Source organism: Oryzias latipes, chromosome 11, assembly GCF_053564925.1.
Source record: "Oryzias latipes strain Hd-rR chromosome 11, Olatipes_Hd-rR_3.1".
Taxonomy (NCBI): domain Eukaryota; kingdom Metazoa; phylum Chordata; class Actinopteri; order Beloniformes; family Adrianichthyidae; genus Oryzias; species Oryzias latipes.
In genome coordinates, this window is record NC_136247.1 from 326,150 (window position 1) to 344,471 (window position 18,322).

At 42.4% G+C, this 18,322-nt stretch overlaps 1 protein-coding gene across 6 annotated transcripts in view; it reads right to left on the reverse strand.

Annotated features, from left to right (window-relative positions):
- Positions 1 to 18,322, reverse strand: part of LOC101159451 (triple functional domain protein) — a 127,871-nt gene that overhangs the window by 15,145 nt on the left and 94,404 nt on the right. For all 6 annotated transcript variants that reach the window (XR_013658722.1, XM_023960296.2, XM_023960297.2 and 3 more), the window contains 9 exons: positions 8,427 to 8,569; positions 8,244 to 8,343; positions 7,909 to 8,152; positions 7,715 to 7,822; positions 7,442 to 7,635; positions 7,205 to 7,375; positions 569 to 664; positions 186 to 322; positions 42 to 108 (listed from right to left, as the gene is read on the reverse strand). Coding sequence is in view for 5 of the 6 variants with exons in the window: in XM_023960296.2 (XP_023816064.1) it covers positions 42 to 108; positions 186 to 322; positions 569 to 664; positions 7,205 to 7,375; positions 7,442 to 7,635; positions 7,715 to 7,822; positions 7,909 to 8,152; positions 8,244 to 8,343; positions 8,427 to 8,569 (1,260 nt within the window). In the remaining variant the exon portion in view is untranslated. The remainder of the gene's footprint in view (positions 1 to 41; positions 109 to 185; positions 323 to 568; positions 665 to 7,204; positions 7,376 to 7,441; positions 7,636 to 7,714; positions 7,823 to 7,908; positions 8,153 to 8,243; positions 8,344 to 8,426; positions 8,570 to 18,322) is intronic.

The following is an 18,322-nucleotide window of genomic DNA, read 5'->3' on the forward strand; positions in this document are numbered from 1 at the left end:
CGAAAGCATGAGTGTGCTGTTGTGATGGACCAGTAACTCACCTCCACCAACATGCAGAGATCTCTGACATACTCTCGCTCCGTCTCCACCAATTCCAGCAAAATGAAACTAAGACAAATACAAAGACCCAACTAAAACCAGATCCTTAACTCCAGAAATGCAGGAGCGGTTTCAGTGGGACAGACCGTCTTTTGTTTGAAAAGCTGGATCGGTGCTCATCCATCTCACTGATGGGGGAGGAAGACGACAAGAGAGAGTTGAAAGAGGGAGAACTGCAGTCTGCCAGATCCACGGACAGAGAGCTAGGTCTGTCCTCTGGAGCCTGTAAAAAGGAGGAAGAATATTCCCTCTTGAACTTTTGGAGCTCTTTTGTGGATTTTACATTGTTTTAAAAAGTTTTCCGCAGGAAAATAACTGGATGGTTTTTCTAGTACTTTAATGGTTCAGGAAAATGTGCTAAAACATCAAATTTTTAACCAACTTTTCTTCTACATGCTGATGATAATGACAGGGAAACTATCTGAGGCTGCTTTATTTATCAGATTCAGAGTGCATGATTGCATTATACCATCTTGCTTTTGACCAACTCCTTGATGGCGCTCACAAGTTTAGCAGTGCTGGGCGTTTCTGAGCCGGACAGATGGACGAACAGTCGGGAGGACGTCTGGGTGAAACGGGATGGGAGAAGTTAGGTGTGGAAAAAGTGACACTTCCAGATTTACTTCAATCTCAAGTTTGCTGCCAACTTAAACATAAAGAGCTTCTGGAAAAAAACATAAATGAAGAGCAAAAATACAGTGAAGCTGTGGTTTGGACTCAGGTCAATTTTAGGATGAGTTTGATGGTCAAGTTTCTTATGCAATGCTTCATATCCGTGACTGGTGTGAGCACAGACAGAAATGTGCTTTTTGCTTTGAAAGTCAGATGCTGAGTTTTTTAAAAGTTTAAGACAACCAGAAAACCGAACAAACGTAAACCTGAATGAAATAAAGAAAGAAGAACCAAAATGACATTCAGATACAAAAAGAAAAGTTAGAAATAAAGTCCAAGTACGAAAATGGTGATTCTCATTTTCGGTTAACAATGGTGGTTTCTTGTTTGTGTGTAAATATGAATGTATTTCAGGAGACTCTCACCCTTGCTGTGCTGAGCTTCAAGACTGTGGACTTTCTGGGTGAGGCTGTGTGCCCTTCTGGCCTGGCCAGCATTTACAGATTCCAATTACTCGCATGGTAATGAGGTCAATGCACAGAGAGAAACAGGACGACGACGAGCAGGTGGGGGCCAGTAACGAGGTGGTGGGGGTTGTGGGATGATGGGAAAGCAAGGGTTGTTGAGAAACTAGTTTAAATTATTTCTTCCAAGTCTGCAAATTCATTCTCAATGTAGGTTTCAGGACACGTTGCGTTTTTGTGTATTTTCACACGACATAGTCAAGGCAAGCATCATTCTCTATCCACTGAACACCTCTGCTGTCAATCGGCTCGTCTCAGAGGATTGACCAGCACAGCAGAAGTCAAATAGGCTAAAAGATGGAAAGAACAAACATAAACTGTAGAAATCTAGGAATGTTCATTTAAAAAGAAAAGGGGAAGGAAGGCTTGAAGGAGGTATAAAGGGTCTAAAACATTAGATGACTCTAAAAGAAAAAGTCTATAAAACATTGAGATATGAAAAACTCTAAACTAAGGACTTTAAACGAGGGAAGAGACAGAAGGGACAGAGTGGGGCTGCTCAGATGGAGAGGTATGGAAATTGAGACAAAGCAAAGACAGGACATAAATCAAGGTAATGCTACAGCATGGCAAACAGCAAATGATGCAACAAGGAAACAAAAGAGAAACAGAAATTAGTGTCAGAGGATCCAAACCAGACAAAGTTCCTGCTTCAAACATGAGATGCAAAACTCAAACAGTGAATTCACTGAAATCATATCAGAAAATTTCCTTTAAGCCAGGGGTCTCAAACTCAATTTGCCTGGGGGCCACTGAAGGCAGGGTCTAGCTGAGGGAGGGCCACAACTTAAATACACACACACGCAACTAGTGAGTGTCTGAGAGCCAATAAATTTGTATGGAAAATGTATTATACTACTACTATACTCTATTATTAACTGTTTTCTGCACAAAATGTACTTATAAAACTCTCATTCAAATAAAATACGTAAATAAAAAAAAAGTAAATAAATCAGTAATACATTTCTGTTTAATTAGTTTTCTATATCTGCTGTTTTCTCATTTAAACATCCTTATTAACACAGTTCAGTTAACACTGTTGAATTCTAACTATTAAAAACTAAAGAAGACTTAAATTCTACAGTTCTGTAAACCCATCAATGGTTCTTCTGAACACGGCTTCTCTTGTCTTCGTCTTACTGCTGGACACTTGGCAGCACTTCCTCCCAAACTGAGACCCTCAGTGTGGTTGAAGATGATTTTCACTAAGTCTGGACTTGGACTTATCAAAATTGAAGGTGGAGACATCAGAGAGGATGTGCTCCCAATTCTGAGTCCGTGTTGAATTTTTTTTTGTTTTAAGTTTACTGTTTAAACCACAAATCAGTTAAGGAGAAACAAAATTTAGTAACTATTTTTGGATTTTCTATCTTATGACTTTTTGCACATTTAAACTCTGGTCACAAGTTATTGTAGAGCAGCCGGTCAGCCACTCCCATATTTTTTATAAAAGACGGATGGACATTCATGTTGGTGACACTAAATATGTGCAGCCAAGATGCACAATAAGCGTGTCTGAGATCACCCAGATGGACGCAACGCTGCGCAGATCACCTGGTGTGTGACGGATGTTTTTGCTTTTCCTCCAACATCACCTGTCAATCATCACAAAAATATCAGGAGAAACATACAGGCGCGGCGCTGGTTCATCTCAAACATGTCTACCATTGCATTTTCACACGTCACACGTATTTTCAGTGTGTCTCAGACTAAATTGTGTTGTTTTCTCGCACGTGTTTAATTTTAGGGCCCCGTTAGGTGTAAGTGTGGGACATTTTCCTGCGCAGCGACCCGACTCTCCTGCGGGAGCGGATAGACCCGTTTGGTCGGGGTTGAACGCTGCCGGGCGCCTAACCGTAACCATAACCCTCCTTCGGGTCCATGCGAGCCAGAAACAAGTTCAGCAACCGCTGCATCGATTTAGAAAATTACGAACGAATAAATACGTTCTAAAAAGGAAAGTAAGGGACTCCTTAATGTGGTCCGGGGAGTGGGCTGTCAGGTTTCTTGCCTTAAATGTTGTCAAGCCCAGTAAATGTCACACCCCTAAGAGTCATTTACCCCACTGCGATTGGTTGGTTGTCAGCTCCGCGAACACTAAAAAGGTGTCATTTACACAGACTGGCGGGCCGCATCAACAGTAACCCTTGTGCTATCCTGGGCACTTAAACATTGGGAGTTGGGTCATCTAGACCCACTAGACAGTGCACTGAACTTTTTTTCTTCAATGATTTGTGATCTTCACTGGTGTCCATGGATTACATGAAATCTTTCCACCTTTATCCACCTTTGTCATGGTAGGGAGAACACGTCAATGGAAGGGTGGGGTCATCTAAGATAGCACAAGGGTTAAACTTTCATATTGAGGCGGGAGCCGCAAAATATCATCTTGGGGGCCGCAAATAGCCCGCGGGCCGCGAGTTTGAGACCCCTGCTTTAAGCTAAGACTCAAAAGTAAAAGTAGAATTTAGAATGACAGAAAAATGGCCATAAGAAAAAAACAAACGTAGCTGTTTAAAGCCGAATTAAAAAAAACAGCAATCAGACTTTAAATATGTATAAATAATTTTATGATTTTTTATGTCTGAAAATCGTTGCTAAATTTAGCCATGTATGTTAATCTGAAAAGAGCAAAAGAAAAGAAGCTTTATTTTCTGGAAATAATTTGATAATAATCTCCTGAATTTATAATATCAAGACTCCATTTATTCAGTATACAGAATGAACCTATTTGAACCTAATAATAGAGCTCTGAATCCTGTTGGTCAGCTCTAAAGATAGCAAGCTAACCATCTCCAGGATCTACATAGTCACTAACTAAACACTAAAAACCAAGCAATGGCTGACACGTGAATGAGGCAGGTTGGAATCAAACAAACCTCACGCCTCACAGACGGCCATGCTGGGCTCTGAGCTTCTTATAGTTTTCAAAAGAAGAACTTTCTTTCATTTAAAACAGAAACTTGGTACCACAGAGCACCAGGGGTCAACGTCTGACCCTTTTTGTGGAGTAAGGAATCATTTTCTGGGCTGTCAGTCTCCCCGTGACTGTGAGCACACTGATGCAGGCCACAGACCATCTAAAAACCAGGAAAAGCTTTACTTGTGACTTTGAAATGTGTTTTCATTTCTTGTTTTTTCAGTTAATTGCGTTCTAAAAATGCAACCTAAAAGTAAAAAAAATCTTTTAAGATACATTTCATCGTCTTTAATGAATCTATAACCCAAGAATAAAAATAAATAAATAATCAGAATTTATTTTGAATTTTCAAATTCATTTGATTTTGCTGCAGTTTATTTATGAAAATAATGGAAATTCAAAGACCAGCGCTCTTTGAATTACTGTTATTTTCTTAACAGTTTGCTCTATTTGAAAACATTGCGCTTTATTTTCAATATTGTGTTGTTACAGTAATATCACCTGGAAGCCTGCAAGCAGCACTTTTGAAGCTGGACAGAGCGGTGGAGAGATGCAGAAAGCAGATTGGGGGAAAAAAATACGTTTTTAAAACAGCAAAAAAAGAAGAAAATTGTCAGCCAGCCAACAACCCTCCTGGGTAATAAAACCTTCATGGAAGTTCGGGGACGATTTTGAGCCAGAAGGAGCAACAGAAGGAGTCATTTCTGGCGAGAAAAAGTAACTTTGAGGAGCTGTATTTCCGAGTTGATTTTCCGGATGAATCAAGTCCTTGCTAGCTAGTCTTTACTCTGAAATAGTTACTGTATAAGGGAAATGTGATTCAAATGTAAGTTAGCTTATCGTTGACTCAAAAGTAAACGGTTACCTATAATATAAGCCTATATTTAAGCTTGTTCAGGAAAAGCTAAGATGTAATGTTATAAATGATTTCCATTTTTTTTCCTGTGTCCTGTGAGATCCTGTAGGCTTGAGGTGATGAGGTGCTGGAGGGCCAAAGGAGAAAACGAGTGGATACTGAAGGCTCTGGTGATTGGGTCAGAGACCAAAACTGCTCACCACATCAACAAAGGTAGAGGACAGATGCAGAGCTGGATGATGGAGTCCCTCACCCACTTGGTTTCAACCCCAGATGCATCCCAGGTGTCTAACCACCTCTAAATACAGGAAACACATGACCAGGTGAAATCTTGTACCACTGATGCTGTAAACTCTGCACCAAGACCCAGTGGCGGTTCTACACTAACTTACTCCCTGGGCAAGTAACCCCAACAGCCCCCCCCCCCCCCCCCCCACACACACACACATAGAAAATTTGACAACATCCTGTTGTGTTCCCTATCTTCTATTTAGCCATTTTACACAAAAAATGCATGTATTACAGGGGGGTCAAACTCAGTCACACAGGGGCCTAAGTTAAAAACACGCTGGGCCGAAGAAGATAAACATTTACTGAACACACTAAAGCTAAACTTTTAAACCTTTTAAACTAAACTTTTTGAACATAAATATGAATAAAAACAGGAACATTAATTTTTAACTCAAGTTAAACCTTAAATAACTTGTAATATTTTGCTCTCCATAGAAATATATTCTGTCAAAATTATACAAATATGAACATGCTGCAGAACAAAACAAAGAAAGCCTGGAAATATTAATAAGAAATTACAAATCAAATAATTCCGGGTTGTTTTTTGCTCTTTTATCATTTTTTAGAGCATTTTTTTTTAGAGCTGGACTTCATTTTTTGGCAATAATTTCTTAATGTGTGACGTCCTGTGTGTGTCTTTGTGAAACATATCAGAGGGGTAAGATCTAAAATTAAACTTATTGTGATTAATATGTTTAGGTCTTATAAAACAATAAAGACTAAATCATAGAACTCATCAGTGGGATTACTCCAAAAATATTTGGCATTTCCCTAAATTTGTGCAACACCAACAGTAGAAATCCTCCAAAAAAATCCATCAAAAATGGTCTGCCCCCACCACCCCTCCCCTTCCCTCTGACACACGCGGCTCCGTCTCTGTGACGGGAGGCGCAGCTGCGGCCCAGAGTTGATTGTCAGATAGAAAAAGACTCCCAATCACCTGTTAGTGTGATTCAGCCAGCCACCGGCGAGTTGCGCCCCCCTCTCGAGTTCTTTGACTTATGTTCCAAAGACTACCGCAAAGAGGTGTGGCCGCAAGCGTCTTGCAGCAGAGGGCGGTGGTCACGTGCGCGTCGTGTCTGCTGTGTCGGAGCAAGGAATTGTGGAAAATAATCTCCATTGCCTGCTTTTGTCGAAATTGGGTTGAGCACGGGTGTTTGTTCACTCTGAGTTATTTCATCTTTTTTTTTGTGTGAAGAGGAAATAGGATGAAGACATTCTTAAGAGTCTGTTGTGTCAAAATAAAAGCGTAAAGTGTCGGCAGATGAAGCAATTTCCAATTAAGAGCTCCAAGTTTCCTCTTTGAATATAGTTGCACGTTATATGTAACGCATCGGGCACGGCAAATGCCGCCCCCTATGAAGTGCCGCCCTGGGCGACCACCCTCATCGCCCATATCAAAAACCGCCACTGCCAAGAGCACTCCCTGGTGTGAGACTTGTCGTGTGGATCTATCCCTGCAGCCAGACAGAAAACCGGCATGCAACACTTAATGCTGGTGCGTTGAAGAGAGCATGTTATTAGAGGTGTCATCAGCCTGACATTTCCTGAAGTTGTCTTTTCTGATACTTCCTTAAATTCCCGATGATTCACACCATTTTCTGAGGCTTCCTGACATTTCCTGAAGTTTTCTTACATTCTCTGATGTTTCCTGACATTTCTTGATGCTTTCTAACGTTTTCTAAAGCTCTCTGACATTTCCTGACACTCCCTAAACTTCTCTAATCCTTCCTGACATTTTGTGATGTTCCCCTAATCCTTTCTGATGTTTCCTGACATTTCTTGACCCCCCCAAATGCTTTCCGATGCTTTCTGACATTGCCTGATGCTCCTTAACCTTGTTTGATGCTTCCTGAAGCTCTTGAATGTTTTCTGATATTTCCTGATGCTCAGACCCCTCACCTTGTCCTCCTGTGACTCTGGTTGCAGTAGGCAGTGTTGCTGGATGGCCATTGGGGGCGGTAGAGGAACAGAATCCGTGCCCTCCTCGCTCTCCTCTTCCCCACAGCTCTGCATGCCTGATGAACTGGACTTGGACAGTGTTCCACTTGACAGGCCCTCATTACGAACTCTCTACATGACAACAAAAGAGGTCATTGGCTTCAGAACTCAAAGAGTTGGTTTGTCTTCATCTCTTACCTCCTCCAGGCTTTCATCTTGAGGAGTGGCAGCGCAGTCATCCGAGTCTCTCTGGAAGCCTGCGGTTATTTCCCTGCTCTTCCTCACATCCTGGCCTTTCTTGTGCTTATTAGCAAGTTTCTTCACATGGCCATCTGCTTTGCTGCTGCTCAGCCGGCGCACTGGGCTGGTGAGCCACTTTCGAAGGGTATTACCTGGACATAAATCTTGTAATTTACTCACTACGTCATGGTTAGAGAATTTTAAAGTTGTTAAATGAACACAGTAACAGACCTGGACGTTTAGGCCCTGGAGAGGCATGAGAGCTGATGCCATGACCCTGCTGGAAAGTGGCAGAAGAACCTGCCATGATGGAGTCACTGCTGTACACAGACAGAGTGTCTGGGGAAAAACAAACATTGTTTGTTTTTTGTTTTTTTTACAAAAAATAGCTCAGCAGCACAGGTAACTGCTTTCACAGCATTTACCTTTGTGGTTAAAGATCCCCTCCATTTCCAAAGAGGACCGGGAGTGGGCGATGCAGAGCATGGAGCAGGGAACCAGGCCTTCCTGGGGTGGGGAGCGGTCTATGGTCTGGACCAGGCACCAGTCAGGCTTGTCATGGCACCGCTCCAGAACCTCTACCGTCTGACCACACCGGACTGTCAGCTCATTGTTGTTGCTTGCCACAAAATCGTGGATCACCACAATCAGCTCACACCCCCCAGAGAGCTGAGTGGGGTTGAAGGGGGGACAGAATGCTTACCAAAACCTGGTTTCACGTGACAGCCCTGATCTCCGTTTCTGACAGGTATGAGTTTACCTTATCACTGTCTAATGTGTTCTGAGAGGTCCGAGATGCCAGTGAGATGGTGTCTGGTTGGCTGCTGCTTTCCCCCTGACTGTCCAAGTCCTCTCTATCCCTAAGGATGGAGAAAAAAAGGATCAGGAAAGAGAGCCGACATCATCAAATCAAATCCAAATCCACCCACAATGTGCCATCTACCTCCGCCCCTTGTGGTGCTTGGATGTAGTTGTTTTGGGAATGTGTATAGGCTCCTTGAGAGCTCCTCTCAGGTGAATGGTACGCTCCTGGATCACTTCCCTGATGTGCTTAATCCAGTCCTGCTTGTTCTCAATATTAGAAGCCTAAAATTAGGACAAAAAAGATTAAAAACGTCAAGAGAGAAAAACATAAAGCTAACAAATGAACTTTCATTCATTCATATGACCTTTGCCCTGTAGCTTAATTTGAATAACCTGATCAAATATCAAACAATGAAATTGAACTTTAAGTGATTCATGCAGGAAGAATAACTCTAGATGAAGGGCAAACAGCTGTTTAGCATCTGAAGACAAATAGGAACGTCTGACATTCACAGTCCTGCTGTATTTTCTCTCTGATTCTTTAGCTGAAGATTTTCCAGTTCAAAGGAGATTACAATTAAATTGATTTACTACTCATGCTGGAAAATAATGTTTAAAATCTATTTTTTACACTGCTACTTTCATACAGAAGGATATATGAGACGGAATAAAAACATGTGTTTCTGGATGTCCATCCAACATGACAAGGTTCCCTAAACTGATACGACAACTGTGTGTGTTCTTTTACTCATCCAGGTAAAAATGTTTTAAGTTTTTACTAACAAATGACCTGATGACCTAGCTAACAACTATGTGTGTGGGGATGATTTAGAGCTTTTAAGGGTGTGCTCTTTTAACTGGAGGTATATGGACCCAAAAAGCCCCTTGCTTTACTGGTACCAGTTAGTCAATTCTGTATGGAGTTAATTCAGTCTCAATAATCAGAAATGCACACAACCTATTTCACAAATACACACGCTCCGATTCACAAATGTCATTTTATGCAAACGTGAAAAATAAATTCGGAAATACACACCCTGTGTTTCACAAACACACAGATTGTGTTTCACACATGCACACTAAATGTTTTACAAATGCACAATAAGTGTTTCTCACAAATGTGCACACTGTGTTTCACAAAAAACATTTTAGAAATTCACAATAAATGTATCAGAAATACACAGTAGGTGCTTCACAAACATGATTTTTAGGTACACATGTGATGTGAACTCACAGATCATTCGAACTGCAGAATGTGCATTCAAAACCCCGTTCTCATTTGTGAATCTCCCCGTGTGTGTGAGAGATTTTTCTATGGTGAATATTGAGACTCATCTGACGGAGCAGGTCAACTAATGTCACCATTGGCTAGTGAATCTGTCAATCAAACCCATCGGCAAAGCAGGCGGGTTCGCTCTTAGCCAATCGAATGGCCCCTTACACTCCTTACTTTCAAACTGACGAGGGAGGGAGCTGTTCAGCACAGCAGTTGAAAGGACGCGGGCGGCAAACATGGCGGAGAGTTCTTCCGAACGGGATCGGTCTCATCCCGTAAGTAATGCATTTATTTGATCATTCCCCTCGTTGTACGTCCTGTAATGTTATTGAATACTAAGTTGAAGCAATCTCCTTAGCCAAGTGGCATGTGTGAATGCTTTATGAACACTTCAGCCGAGTCGTTTGCAGAGTACCCCCACCGCAAATGAGCTTAGCTTTGCTTTGCTTAGCCTGTGCGGTCAAATTTTTTTTAATGGTTTTAAAGCGGGGGAGGACTTATGATGGTTTTGTCAAGTTTTATACTTGGCAAACCAGTTCTTCACACAACATGAGTAACTACAACCAACCAGGGGCCTTGAAACTAGCCGGCTTTTGACTCAAGTTGTGTCTGCCTGTGTGAGTGAAGTTCAAGCCGGTGTCGGTTCAAGCTAGCGTCTGTAGCCAATGATCTGTAGGTTCTTAACATGATTCAGATAGAACTAAGGGGAAAAGCATGCCGGATTTACAGCAGCAAAGAAAGTTTAATAAAAAGTATTGATTTGGAGACGGGGATTTGTTTAAACACTGATGCTATGCTAACTAGCTAGTTAGCTGTCCCGTGTGCTGCCTTTATGTAAACGCGATCCGGGTTAAAGTTAGACACAGTCTTTTCACAACCCAGACTTTAAGACGGGGTGGATTGTGCAACAAAGTTAATTCATATGACATTCATGAAAACGGCATTTTTTAAATATAAAAGACGTGAATGCACTGTTGAATGAAAGAAGCCTCATTAAGTTTCTAACGTTAGAACCCGTATTGTGCTGACCAGCCCTGTGAGATTGTGTCAGAGTGACAGCCAGAAAAATCCCCGTATCTTTACTTCCAATGACGTAATGACAAGAATCCCAAACATTATGTTTTTAGGCTGTTTTGTAGTCGATAAGTAGTCACAGAAAGGGTGGATGGGAGAAATCAGCTGTCAATTTGCAAGGAAGGTGGGACCTGGGTCCATCTGTCCCCTGCCTCTTCCCTGGTGGGGGGTGCGGGCCCCCCTTTGCAACGGCGGCCGTGTCCCCGGGGTGCCGGCTTCCTGGGCCCGGCGGTGCTCTCTCCGCGCGGTGGGGGAGTTCACATTACATCTGAGCCGGGGGTGTCTGGTTCCTGGGGGGTGGGTTCTGGTCCTTGCTCCTGAGTGCTGGGCCCCGCCAAATTTCCAACTGTGGCCGAGCCTGGTCGGGCCATATTTATAACACCCCTTGTGGGCCCTCTTTTTTTCCCCGGGGTTCCCCCCTCCTGGGCGGGGGCGGCGGGCCCCCTGCCTCGCTCCTCCCTGGACCAACCGTGGGCCGGGCGGATGGTTGCCTGGAGTGCGGAGCGGGTCTCCCTTGGGGGGTCCTGGCTCGTACCTGGGGTTGGGGCGGGGGGATGCCCGGAACTCCTGGGTGGTGGTGGGGTGCTCGTTTGGGGCTGTGGGCGTCCTTCTCCGGTGGGGCTCTGCGTTGGGTTCTCCCGGCGCGGCGGGGGGGCTGCTCTCCTGGTTGGGCTGGGGCGGCGCTCTCTTTCCCTCCGTGCTTCCCTGGCCTCTGGCTCTGGGGGCCTTGCGGCGGCCCTGCTGGCCCTGGCCTGGGTGGCGGGCTTGGTCGCCCGGGCGGCGGTTGTTCCCTGCCGGTTCCCGTGTGGCGTTGGGGGGATTCCGGCTGCCGCTGCTGCTGCGGTGGGGGTCTTGGGGTGGGGATGACTGGGCACTCTCCCTCCTTCTTTTCACGTTCCACCATCCATTTTAGAAGAACATAAAACCTCACCTGAGCACTGGTGTTAGCTCACCTTTGCACTAATAGCTTGCATGACTGAATGACTGAAATATTTCACACTAGTTGGTTATCAGGCATAAGTATGCGTGTGAACACTATCTGTTTTGTGTACATGTCGACAGGTGGACATTTTTGCAGCTAGCAGGTGTGTTTATAACATTTGAGTGTGTGTGTGGACAGGCCCCGCCCTTTTTGTACTGCATTTGAACCTTACCATAATGATTAACAACCAGTAAACTTGTTGCTGTATGCTGCTTCATGGTCTTATCCCCCTTCCCCTCCTATTATCACCCCCTACCCCCCCCTCTCTCTAGCTTCCCTCTCTCTTCTTCCCCTCTTTCCTTTTCCGTCCGGTCCAACACCAAAGATTTTCAGACATGATTGAAATTAATAAAGTTTGGCCTCAATTACAAAAGGGGTTTATTCAGACATACCTTTGGTTTGTCAGAAGATTAATAACCCCTCTTGTTAAAGCAAAATATGTCCAACACAAGAGGCCCTCAGCTCTCGTCTGTCTGCCCAGCTGTTGGACAGGACAAGTTAAAAAAAAATAAAAAATAAATAAAAATAAAAAATAAATAAATATTTGAAAATTATGTAATTTAATCTCAGACAGCTAAATTATCTAATCCATGTTTGTCCTGTTTTTATTTATTCTCTAGGAATTACTGAAGCGTGACAGCGTGACAATCTTTTGTTCCTCGTGCCATCAGGCAATACAACTCTCTGGCAGGGCATCTTACAAGTAATTTCTTTTAATTTTACCCACTGATTTTCCAATTATTTACCTTTTTTTTATCAATCTTTTTATTTTGTGATATTTCTATATGTAATGCATGTGTGTTTATGTGTTTTTTTAAAATGGCCATTTTAAAAAATTTTCCTCAGGGATTATTAAATACCCTTCTATTCTATTCTATTTCATATTTTATCATCCTATTGTATTACAGTTTTACCTGTCAATTGGGAATTTAGCATTTTTGCCCCTGTAGATATCTGTCAGTTGAAATTATTTGTACTTGTATTCCATAGATCTTGTACCTGAACATGGCAGACAACAACTGTGCAGACTTGGCCTTCTTCAGTGACGCTGTGAACGTGTATGGCTTACCTCTGAGGTATTCATGTTATTCATAAAGAAATATTTTATTCACATATCAGGCAGTATAAGTACTTGGTTATTTGTACAAAAATAAAATAACTTTTTTTAGACTCCTCTCTGAAAACAAAGGCAACTCTAAAACTCTTTCCCCTCATGAATAACATTTTACCCACCCTTAACAGTCTCTCTCGCCTCAATTTTTCCCCCAGTGATACATGTAACCCACTCCTGCAATTTTTAAACCTAGAAATTCTACTTATTGTCAACGTACATAAGAACACTACATTTTAAATTGATGTCTACCGTATTGGCGATGCATTTGTAATTATGTGTTTGAGACATGATTTTCATGTTATTGTCAGGGTGAGAGGAGATCATGGAGGAGAACATGCGGGCATAGCCGAGTTAATAATCACAGTACGTAGAACTGACACAAACAGCTTCATTACAGGAATAGTGTACACACAATCAACGGTGAGTTGAACCTAGTTTTAGAAGCTTTAATATATACACAGGGCTCCAGACTGCGACCATTTGGTCGCATTTTGCGACCAAAATTTGAGAGTGTGCGACTGAATTTTACATCCAGTCGCACATGTGCTACCAGTAAATTTGCCTGACCCACCCTCCGTATTTTTTATACATTAAACGTGGAAGGGGCACGTCAATGATCGATGAAATGAGAGATGAAATCATCAATGAGACGCGAGCGCACACGCACGCAGGCAGACACACACACACTCGCGCGAATACTCATGAGACTGGAGCACACGCGAGCACACACTCGCGTTTCATTGAGTGATGCCTGATGCGGCCAATGCGTGTGAGAAGAATAGGGAAAGTCACTGTAAGTGGCTAAAATATGTGGAGGGGGAGGGGCCTAGAGATAATCGAGTGCGCGAAAACATCTGTGGGAAGGAAACAGAGACAAATATCATCACAACCTGAAATGTACGTCTGAGCTATGAGCAGGCGAACTATTGATTCGTTATTCCGACCTGCAGCTAGTGTACCAGTGCCAGAGTGTACAGCAGGGGTCTCAAACTCGTGAACCAAACCACGGTTATCATGCACAGCTGTTACGGCAGCACACCGTTCCCGTGGGAGATGGTCAGCTGAGGAGCGTAAATGTCCCACACGTTCATGCGTGACAGCTAACGGGGCTCTAACATTAAACACGTGTGAGCGACAACACGATTTAAAACAGGCGGGGGAAATGCAACGATAGACGTGTTTAAGATGAACCAGCGCCCTGCGGGGGGGGGCGCATGAAGTCGAACCTGCAGCGAGACTGAAGGAGAACAGGAATTAGGAGTTGTCCACAACATTCAATTTAGTTTTAATATGCCTCTCCCCCTAAGTATGATCTGTGATATTACATCTTTTATAATTATTTTAATGTTTTGTAATGGATGTAGCCTTTTTTTAATCAGTTGGTATTTAAAATTATTTTAATTGATCAGTGAAGTACAAAAAACCCATCAGGACGCATGTCCCATAATGCATTGTTTGTAGTCTGTAGGGCAGCTTTTAGTCAGTTCAGTACTAAATTTCCAGCTGCGTTCGCTCTGATTGGGGTCTTGCTCCCACCCCTTTCTCGTGATATTTTTGTTTTGATTGACAGGTGATGTTAGAGCAAAAACAAAAATATACCTCTCACACCAGGTGATCTGTGCAGTGTTGCGTCCATCTGGGTGATCTCAAACACGCTTATTGTGCATCTTGGCTGAACCTATTTGGTGTCACCAAGATGAAATTCCATCCTCTAATATTTACATACATTTAAGTATTGTTTGAAACTGTGAAATGACGAAAGGTTACTACGGTAATCACTTGTTACTAAAAACTTTTTTTTTATTCTAAATGTATGGTATTTTGTTTACTATTTGTACTGTTATGACAGCGATTGTGATGTCAGTTTACCTCGTTGTTGCATCTTCAAAAGTGCAGAATAAAATGTGACACTGAATTAGAAACAGCACATTGTAATTTCTGCATCTTTTATTAAAGTATTTATTAGTAATACAGTGGAAATTAGTAATTTGGTTGGCATGTTGATTTACGGTATGCGCCCCTAAATTTGCTGGTTGTGCCCCTAAAATTTTCAGTTAGGGGCCACAGTGCTCCTAGTGAAAAAAGTTAGTCTGGAGCCCTGATACATAAAAGTGAATGATGTATTAAAAATAAATCTGACAATATAATATTTCTTTTTGCTTTTTTCCAAATACAGGATTGAGCCCCTCTGGTGTGATGTCTTCATGAGTGTTACTGGTTTATATTACAACATCCTGCACTCTCCTGAGGACCAAGACTTGCTCAATATCAGTAACATCACGTATTCTGCTGCCATTACATTTTCCTACCATGCATTCAGGCCAGTTTGGATGTCTTTAGTGACGCGTGGGACAGCCATCCAATCAGGACGGAGCAAAGCATGACACCAAATCAGCCGTGGCAGTTGGGCTTGACCCAGAACCCTGTTTCTGATCCCCGGGTAAATGCTTTATTTAATCTCACTGTACTGGACAACTGATTTGTGTGCAGTTTGACTAAAGTGGAAAGTATCAAGAAGAGTATCATGAAATCACAATGACTACAGTGAATTTTCATCGAAAATGAATGAAAGGTATTATTGTTGTGTGGTGCAAACAATTTCCCTAAATTGTTTTTGTAGGAAGAATAGCACATCTGCAAGTTCAAAATGCATCACAATGCATGGCATTATGAGCCATCAGATGTACTAATGTCACTACTTTGTTAAGGTTCACTTATTTGCAAATTATAAACAGTTATGGAGACATGAGGTCTGCCTGCCAGCAACAATATAAGTTATTATTAGTCGGTCACTGTTCCTACATAATCTAAAACATAAAAAAACAGCGCTGTTCATAAACAGTTTTTTTTTTTTTGTCAGGGTATGCTGGTTCCAGAGATTGAATGGGAGGAGAGTGGATCCATGGCTGAACCTCATCCTGGGATCAATGTCCCGGTATTGGACAGTCCTCTTTTGGGTCCACAAATGTTGGAAGTGCAAGACGACATCAATCCATTGTGGAATTCAGACCGTTTGGGAGTGGACCTATATCTTTACTGTCCCGTTTGTTTAGAACTTAATTTAGGCGACATAATTACATACAGAAGAAGAGAGACTGAGGGGAGCACGACAGAGTTCAAATCAATACTGCTGTATTGTTCAAGGGACTTCATTGCATGTAAGGATGTTATGAAAATTTGTTCCAGTTTAAATAAAATTCAAATCAGTAGAGATCCCACATTTGCTTAAATTTTGATGTTTTAATCTGTCCATGTTTTCTGTCCATTTGTGAGAAACACTTATTGTGCATTTGTAAAACATTTAGTGTGCATGTGTGAAACACAATCTGTGTGTTTGTGAAACACAGGGTGTGTATTTCCGAATTTATTTTTCACGTTTGCATAAAATGACATTTGTGAATTGGAGCGTGTGTATTTGTAAAACAGGTTGTGTGCATTTCTGATTATTGAGACTGAATTAACTCCATAATTCTGGGCCCTTGTTAAGGTGGTCAATGTGCATGCTCTTTGCTTCAGGCTCAGAATCCTCTGGGGGACAACAAAAATTGTCCTGTGTACATTACCAAAAGTATTCATTCACCTGCCTTAACTCACATGTGAACTGAAATGCCGTCCCATTCCTAAACCACACAGTTCAATATTATGTGGGTCCACATTTTGCAGCGAGAACAGCTTCAAGTCTTCTGGGAAGGCTGTCCACAAGGTTGAGGACTGTTTCTAGGAATGTTGGACCATTCTTCGCACACTGATGTTGGTGGAGAAGGCCTGGCTCTCAGTCTCCGCTCTAATTCCAAGGTCAGGACATCAAGTTTTTCCACACCAGACTCTGTCATCCATGTCTTTATTGATTTTAAACGGTTTATACATGTTTAAATGGTCTTGGGCCTTCTTATTTAACCAATCTGCTTTTAAGACATGAACCCTCGCAGACCCTGCGGTTCTTTGGCACAGGCCTCTTAGTTGTTCCTAAGGTGAGGACCAAGACACACGGTGAGACCTCGTTCGACCATTACGGTCCTCACCTGTGGAAAAGCCTGCCGGAGAGGCTCAGGGTGCTGTAGAAGTTTTTAAGAAGAGGCTCATGACCCACCTTTTTAATCTGGCTTTTACATGACTTTTGTAATTGCCTTATTCTTTTATTCTTTATCTAATTATTAATTGATCACTTTTCTCTACTCAATACATTATTTACTTGTATAAGGACTATTACATTCTTGTGTTTTTAATATACTGCCCTTTTTATTTTGAGTACATTCATGATATTTAAGATTATGTTTTAATCATTTCATTTATTTACTTTTTATTTGTTCCATATTTATTTATTATCATTTTATTATTATTTATATTCTGATGTTTTTTCTTACTCCAGTGTCCTCTTGTGGATCCATAATCAGGGGCACTCAGGCTTCGCCTGTACGGGGTGCTGTTACTGCGGTGCTCGTTCTCATCAGGCCGGCTGAGATCCCGCTCTGTGGTCTAGTTGCCATAAAGCCAGCCCTGACCTGCTGTGTTGGGCGGGCCCTTTGGCAATGACCCCCGTGGGCCTTGGAATAAATGGACCCCCATTATACCGTTTCCTCACAGCAGCACTGAGCCAGACTGTTACTTTAAGCTGCGTTTTCGTTCAGTTTTGATGTAAGGTTTATATTGGGAGAACTGGGTGGGTGGAGGGAGGAATCTGGAATCTCAAATTTCATCCATCTATCTTGCCATCAGATTTTCAAATGGAAATGCGTGATTCATCACTCCAGAGAAGGCTTCTCCACTGCTCTAGAGTGCAGTGGCAGTGTGCTTTACACCACTGCATCCGACGCTTTACATTGCACTTGGTGATGTGTGGCTTGGATGCAGCTGCTTGTAGCTGCATCCAGCTGCATGTAGACCCATTCCATGTAGCTGTCTGCATACTGTACTGTACTTGGGCTAATCTAAAGGTCACATGACATTTGGAGCTCTGTAGCAACTGACTTTGCAGAAAGTCGGCAACTTCTTTAAACTACCATATTTCACGACCAGAAGGTGCACTTGAAAGTAAAACTTTCTCCAAACTGCAGGGGGCGCCCTATGAGGCAGTGCGTCTAATGTGTAGTTGTGGCGCGTGGAAGAAGGCAGCATGAGAAAGGGGGAGAGAAATATGGGCCAGCTGGGGCCGGTATTGAAAGTGAAGTTGCCCATTACCTGACGGTAAAAGTAAGCTAACTGCATTCTGCTTATGCCACAACCCCTTGGAGGTTCAGTAAGAGTGGATGATCAGAAAAATAATTTACTCAAACTTGTTTACAAAAGTACAGCCTATTTCTTTTGAATACATTCAAACACCGTTACAACATGAGAGTGACTTCTCTACACAGCTCTCTAAACTCATGGTGGGGGAATCAACACTTCCCATGAGTCTTAGTGGCCATAGTCTCAGGGCCCCACAACATTGTTTACAAAAAGGCTGAAGCCCTGTTTAAACTGCAGCTATCAGCTACGTGGATTGATGGATTTTTAGATGCTGTTTTATGACTGAAAAAATAAAAAATAAATCAAAACTAACTCAGATTTGCTCCTGCTGGATTTTTTTAAACCCACACTGAGTGTTTGTGT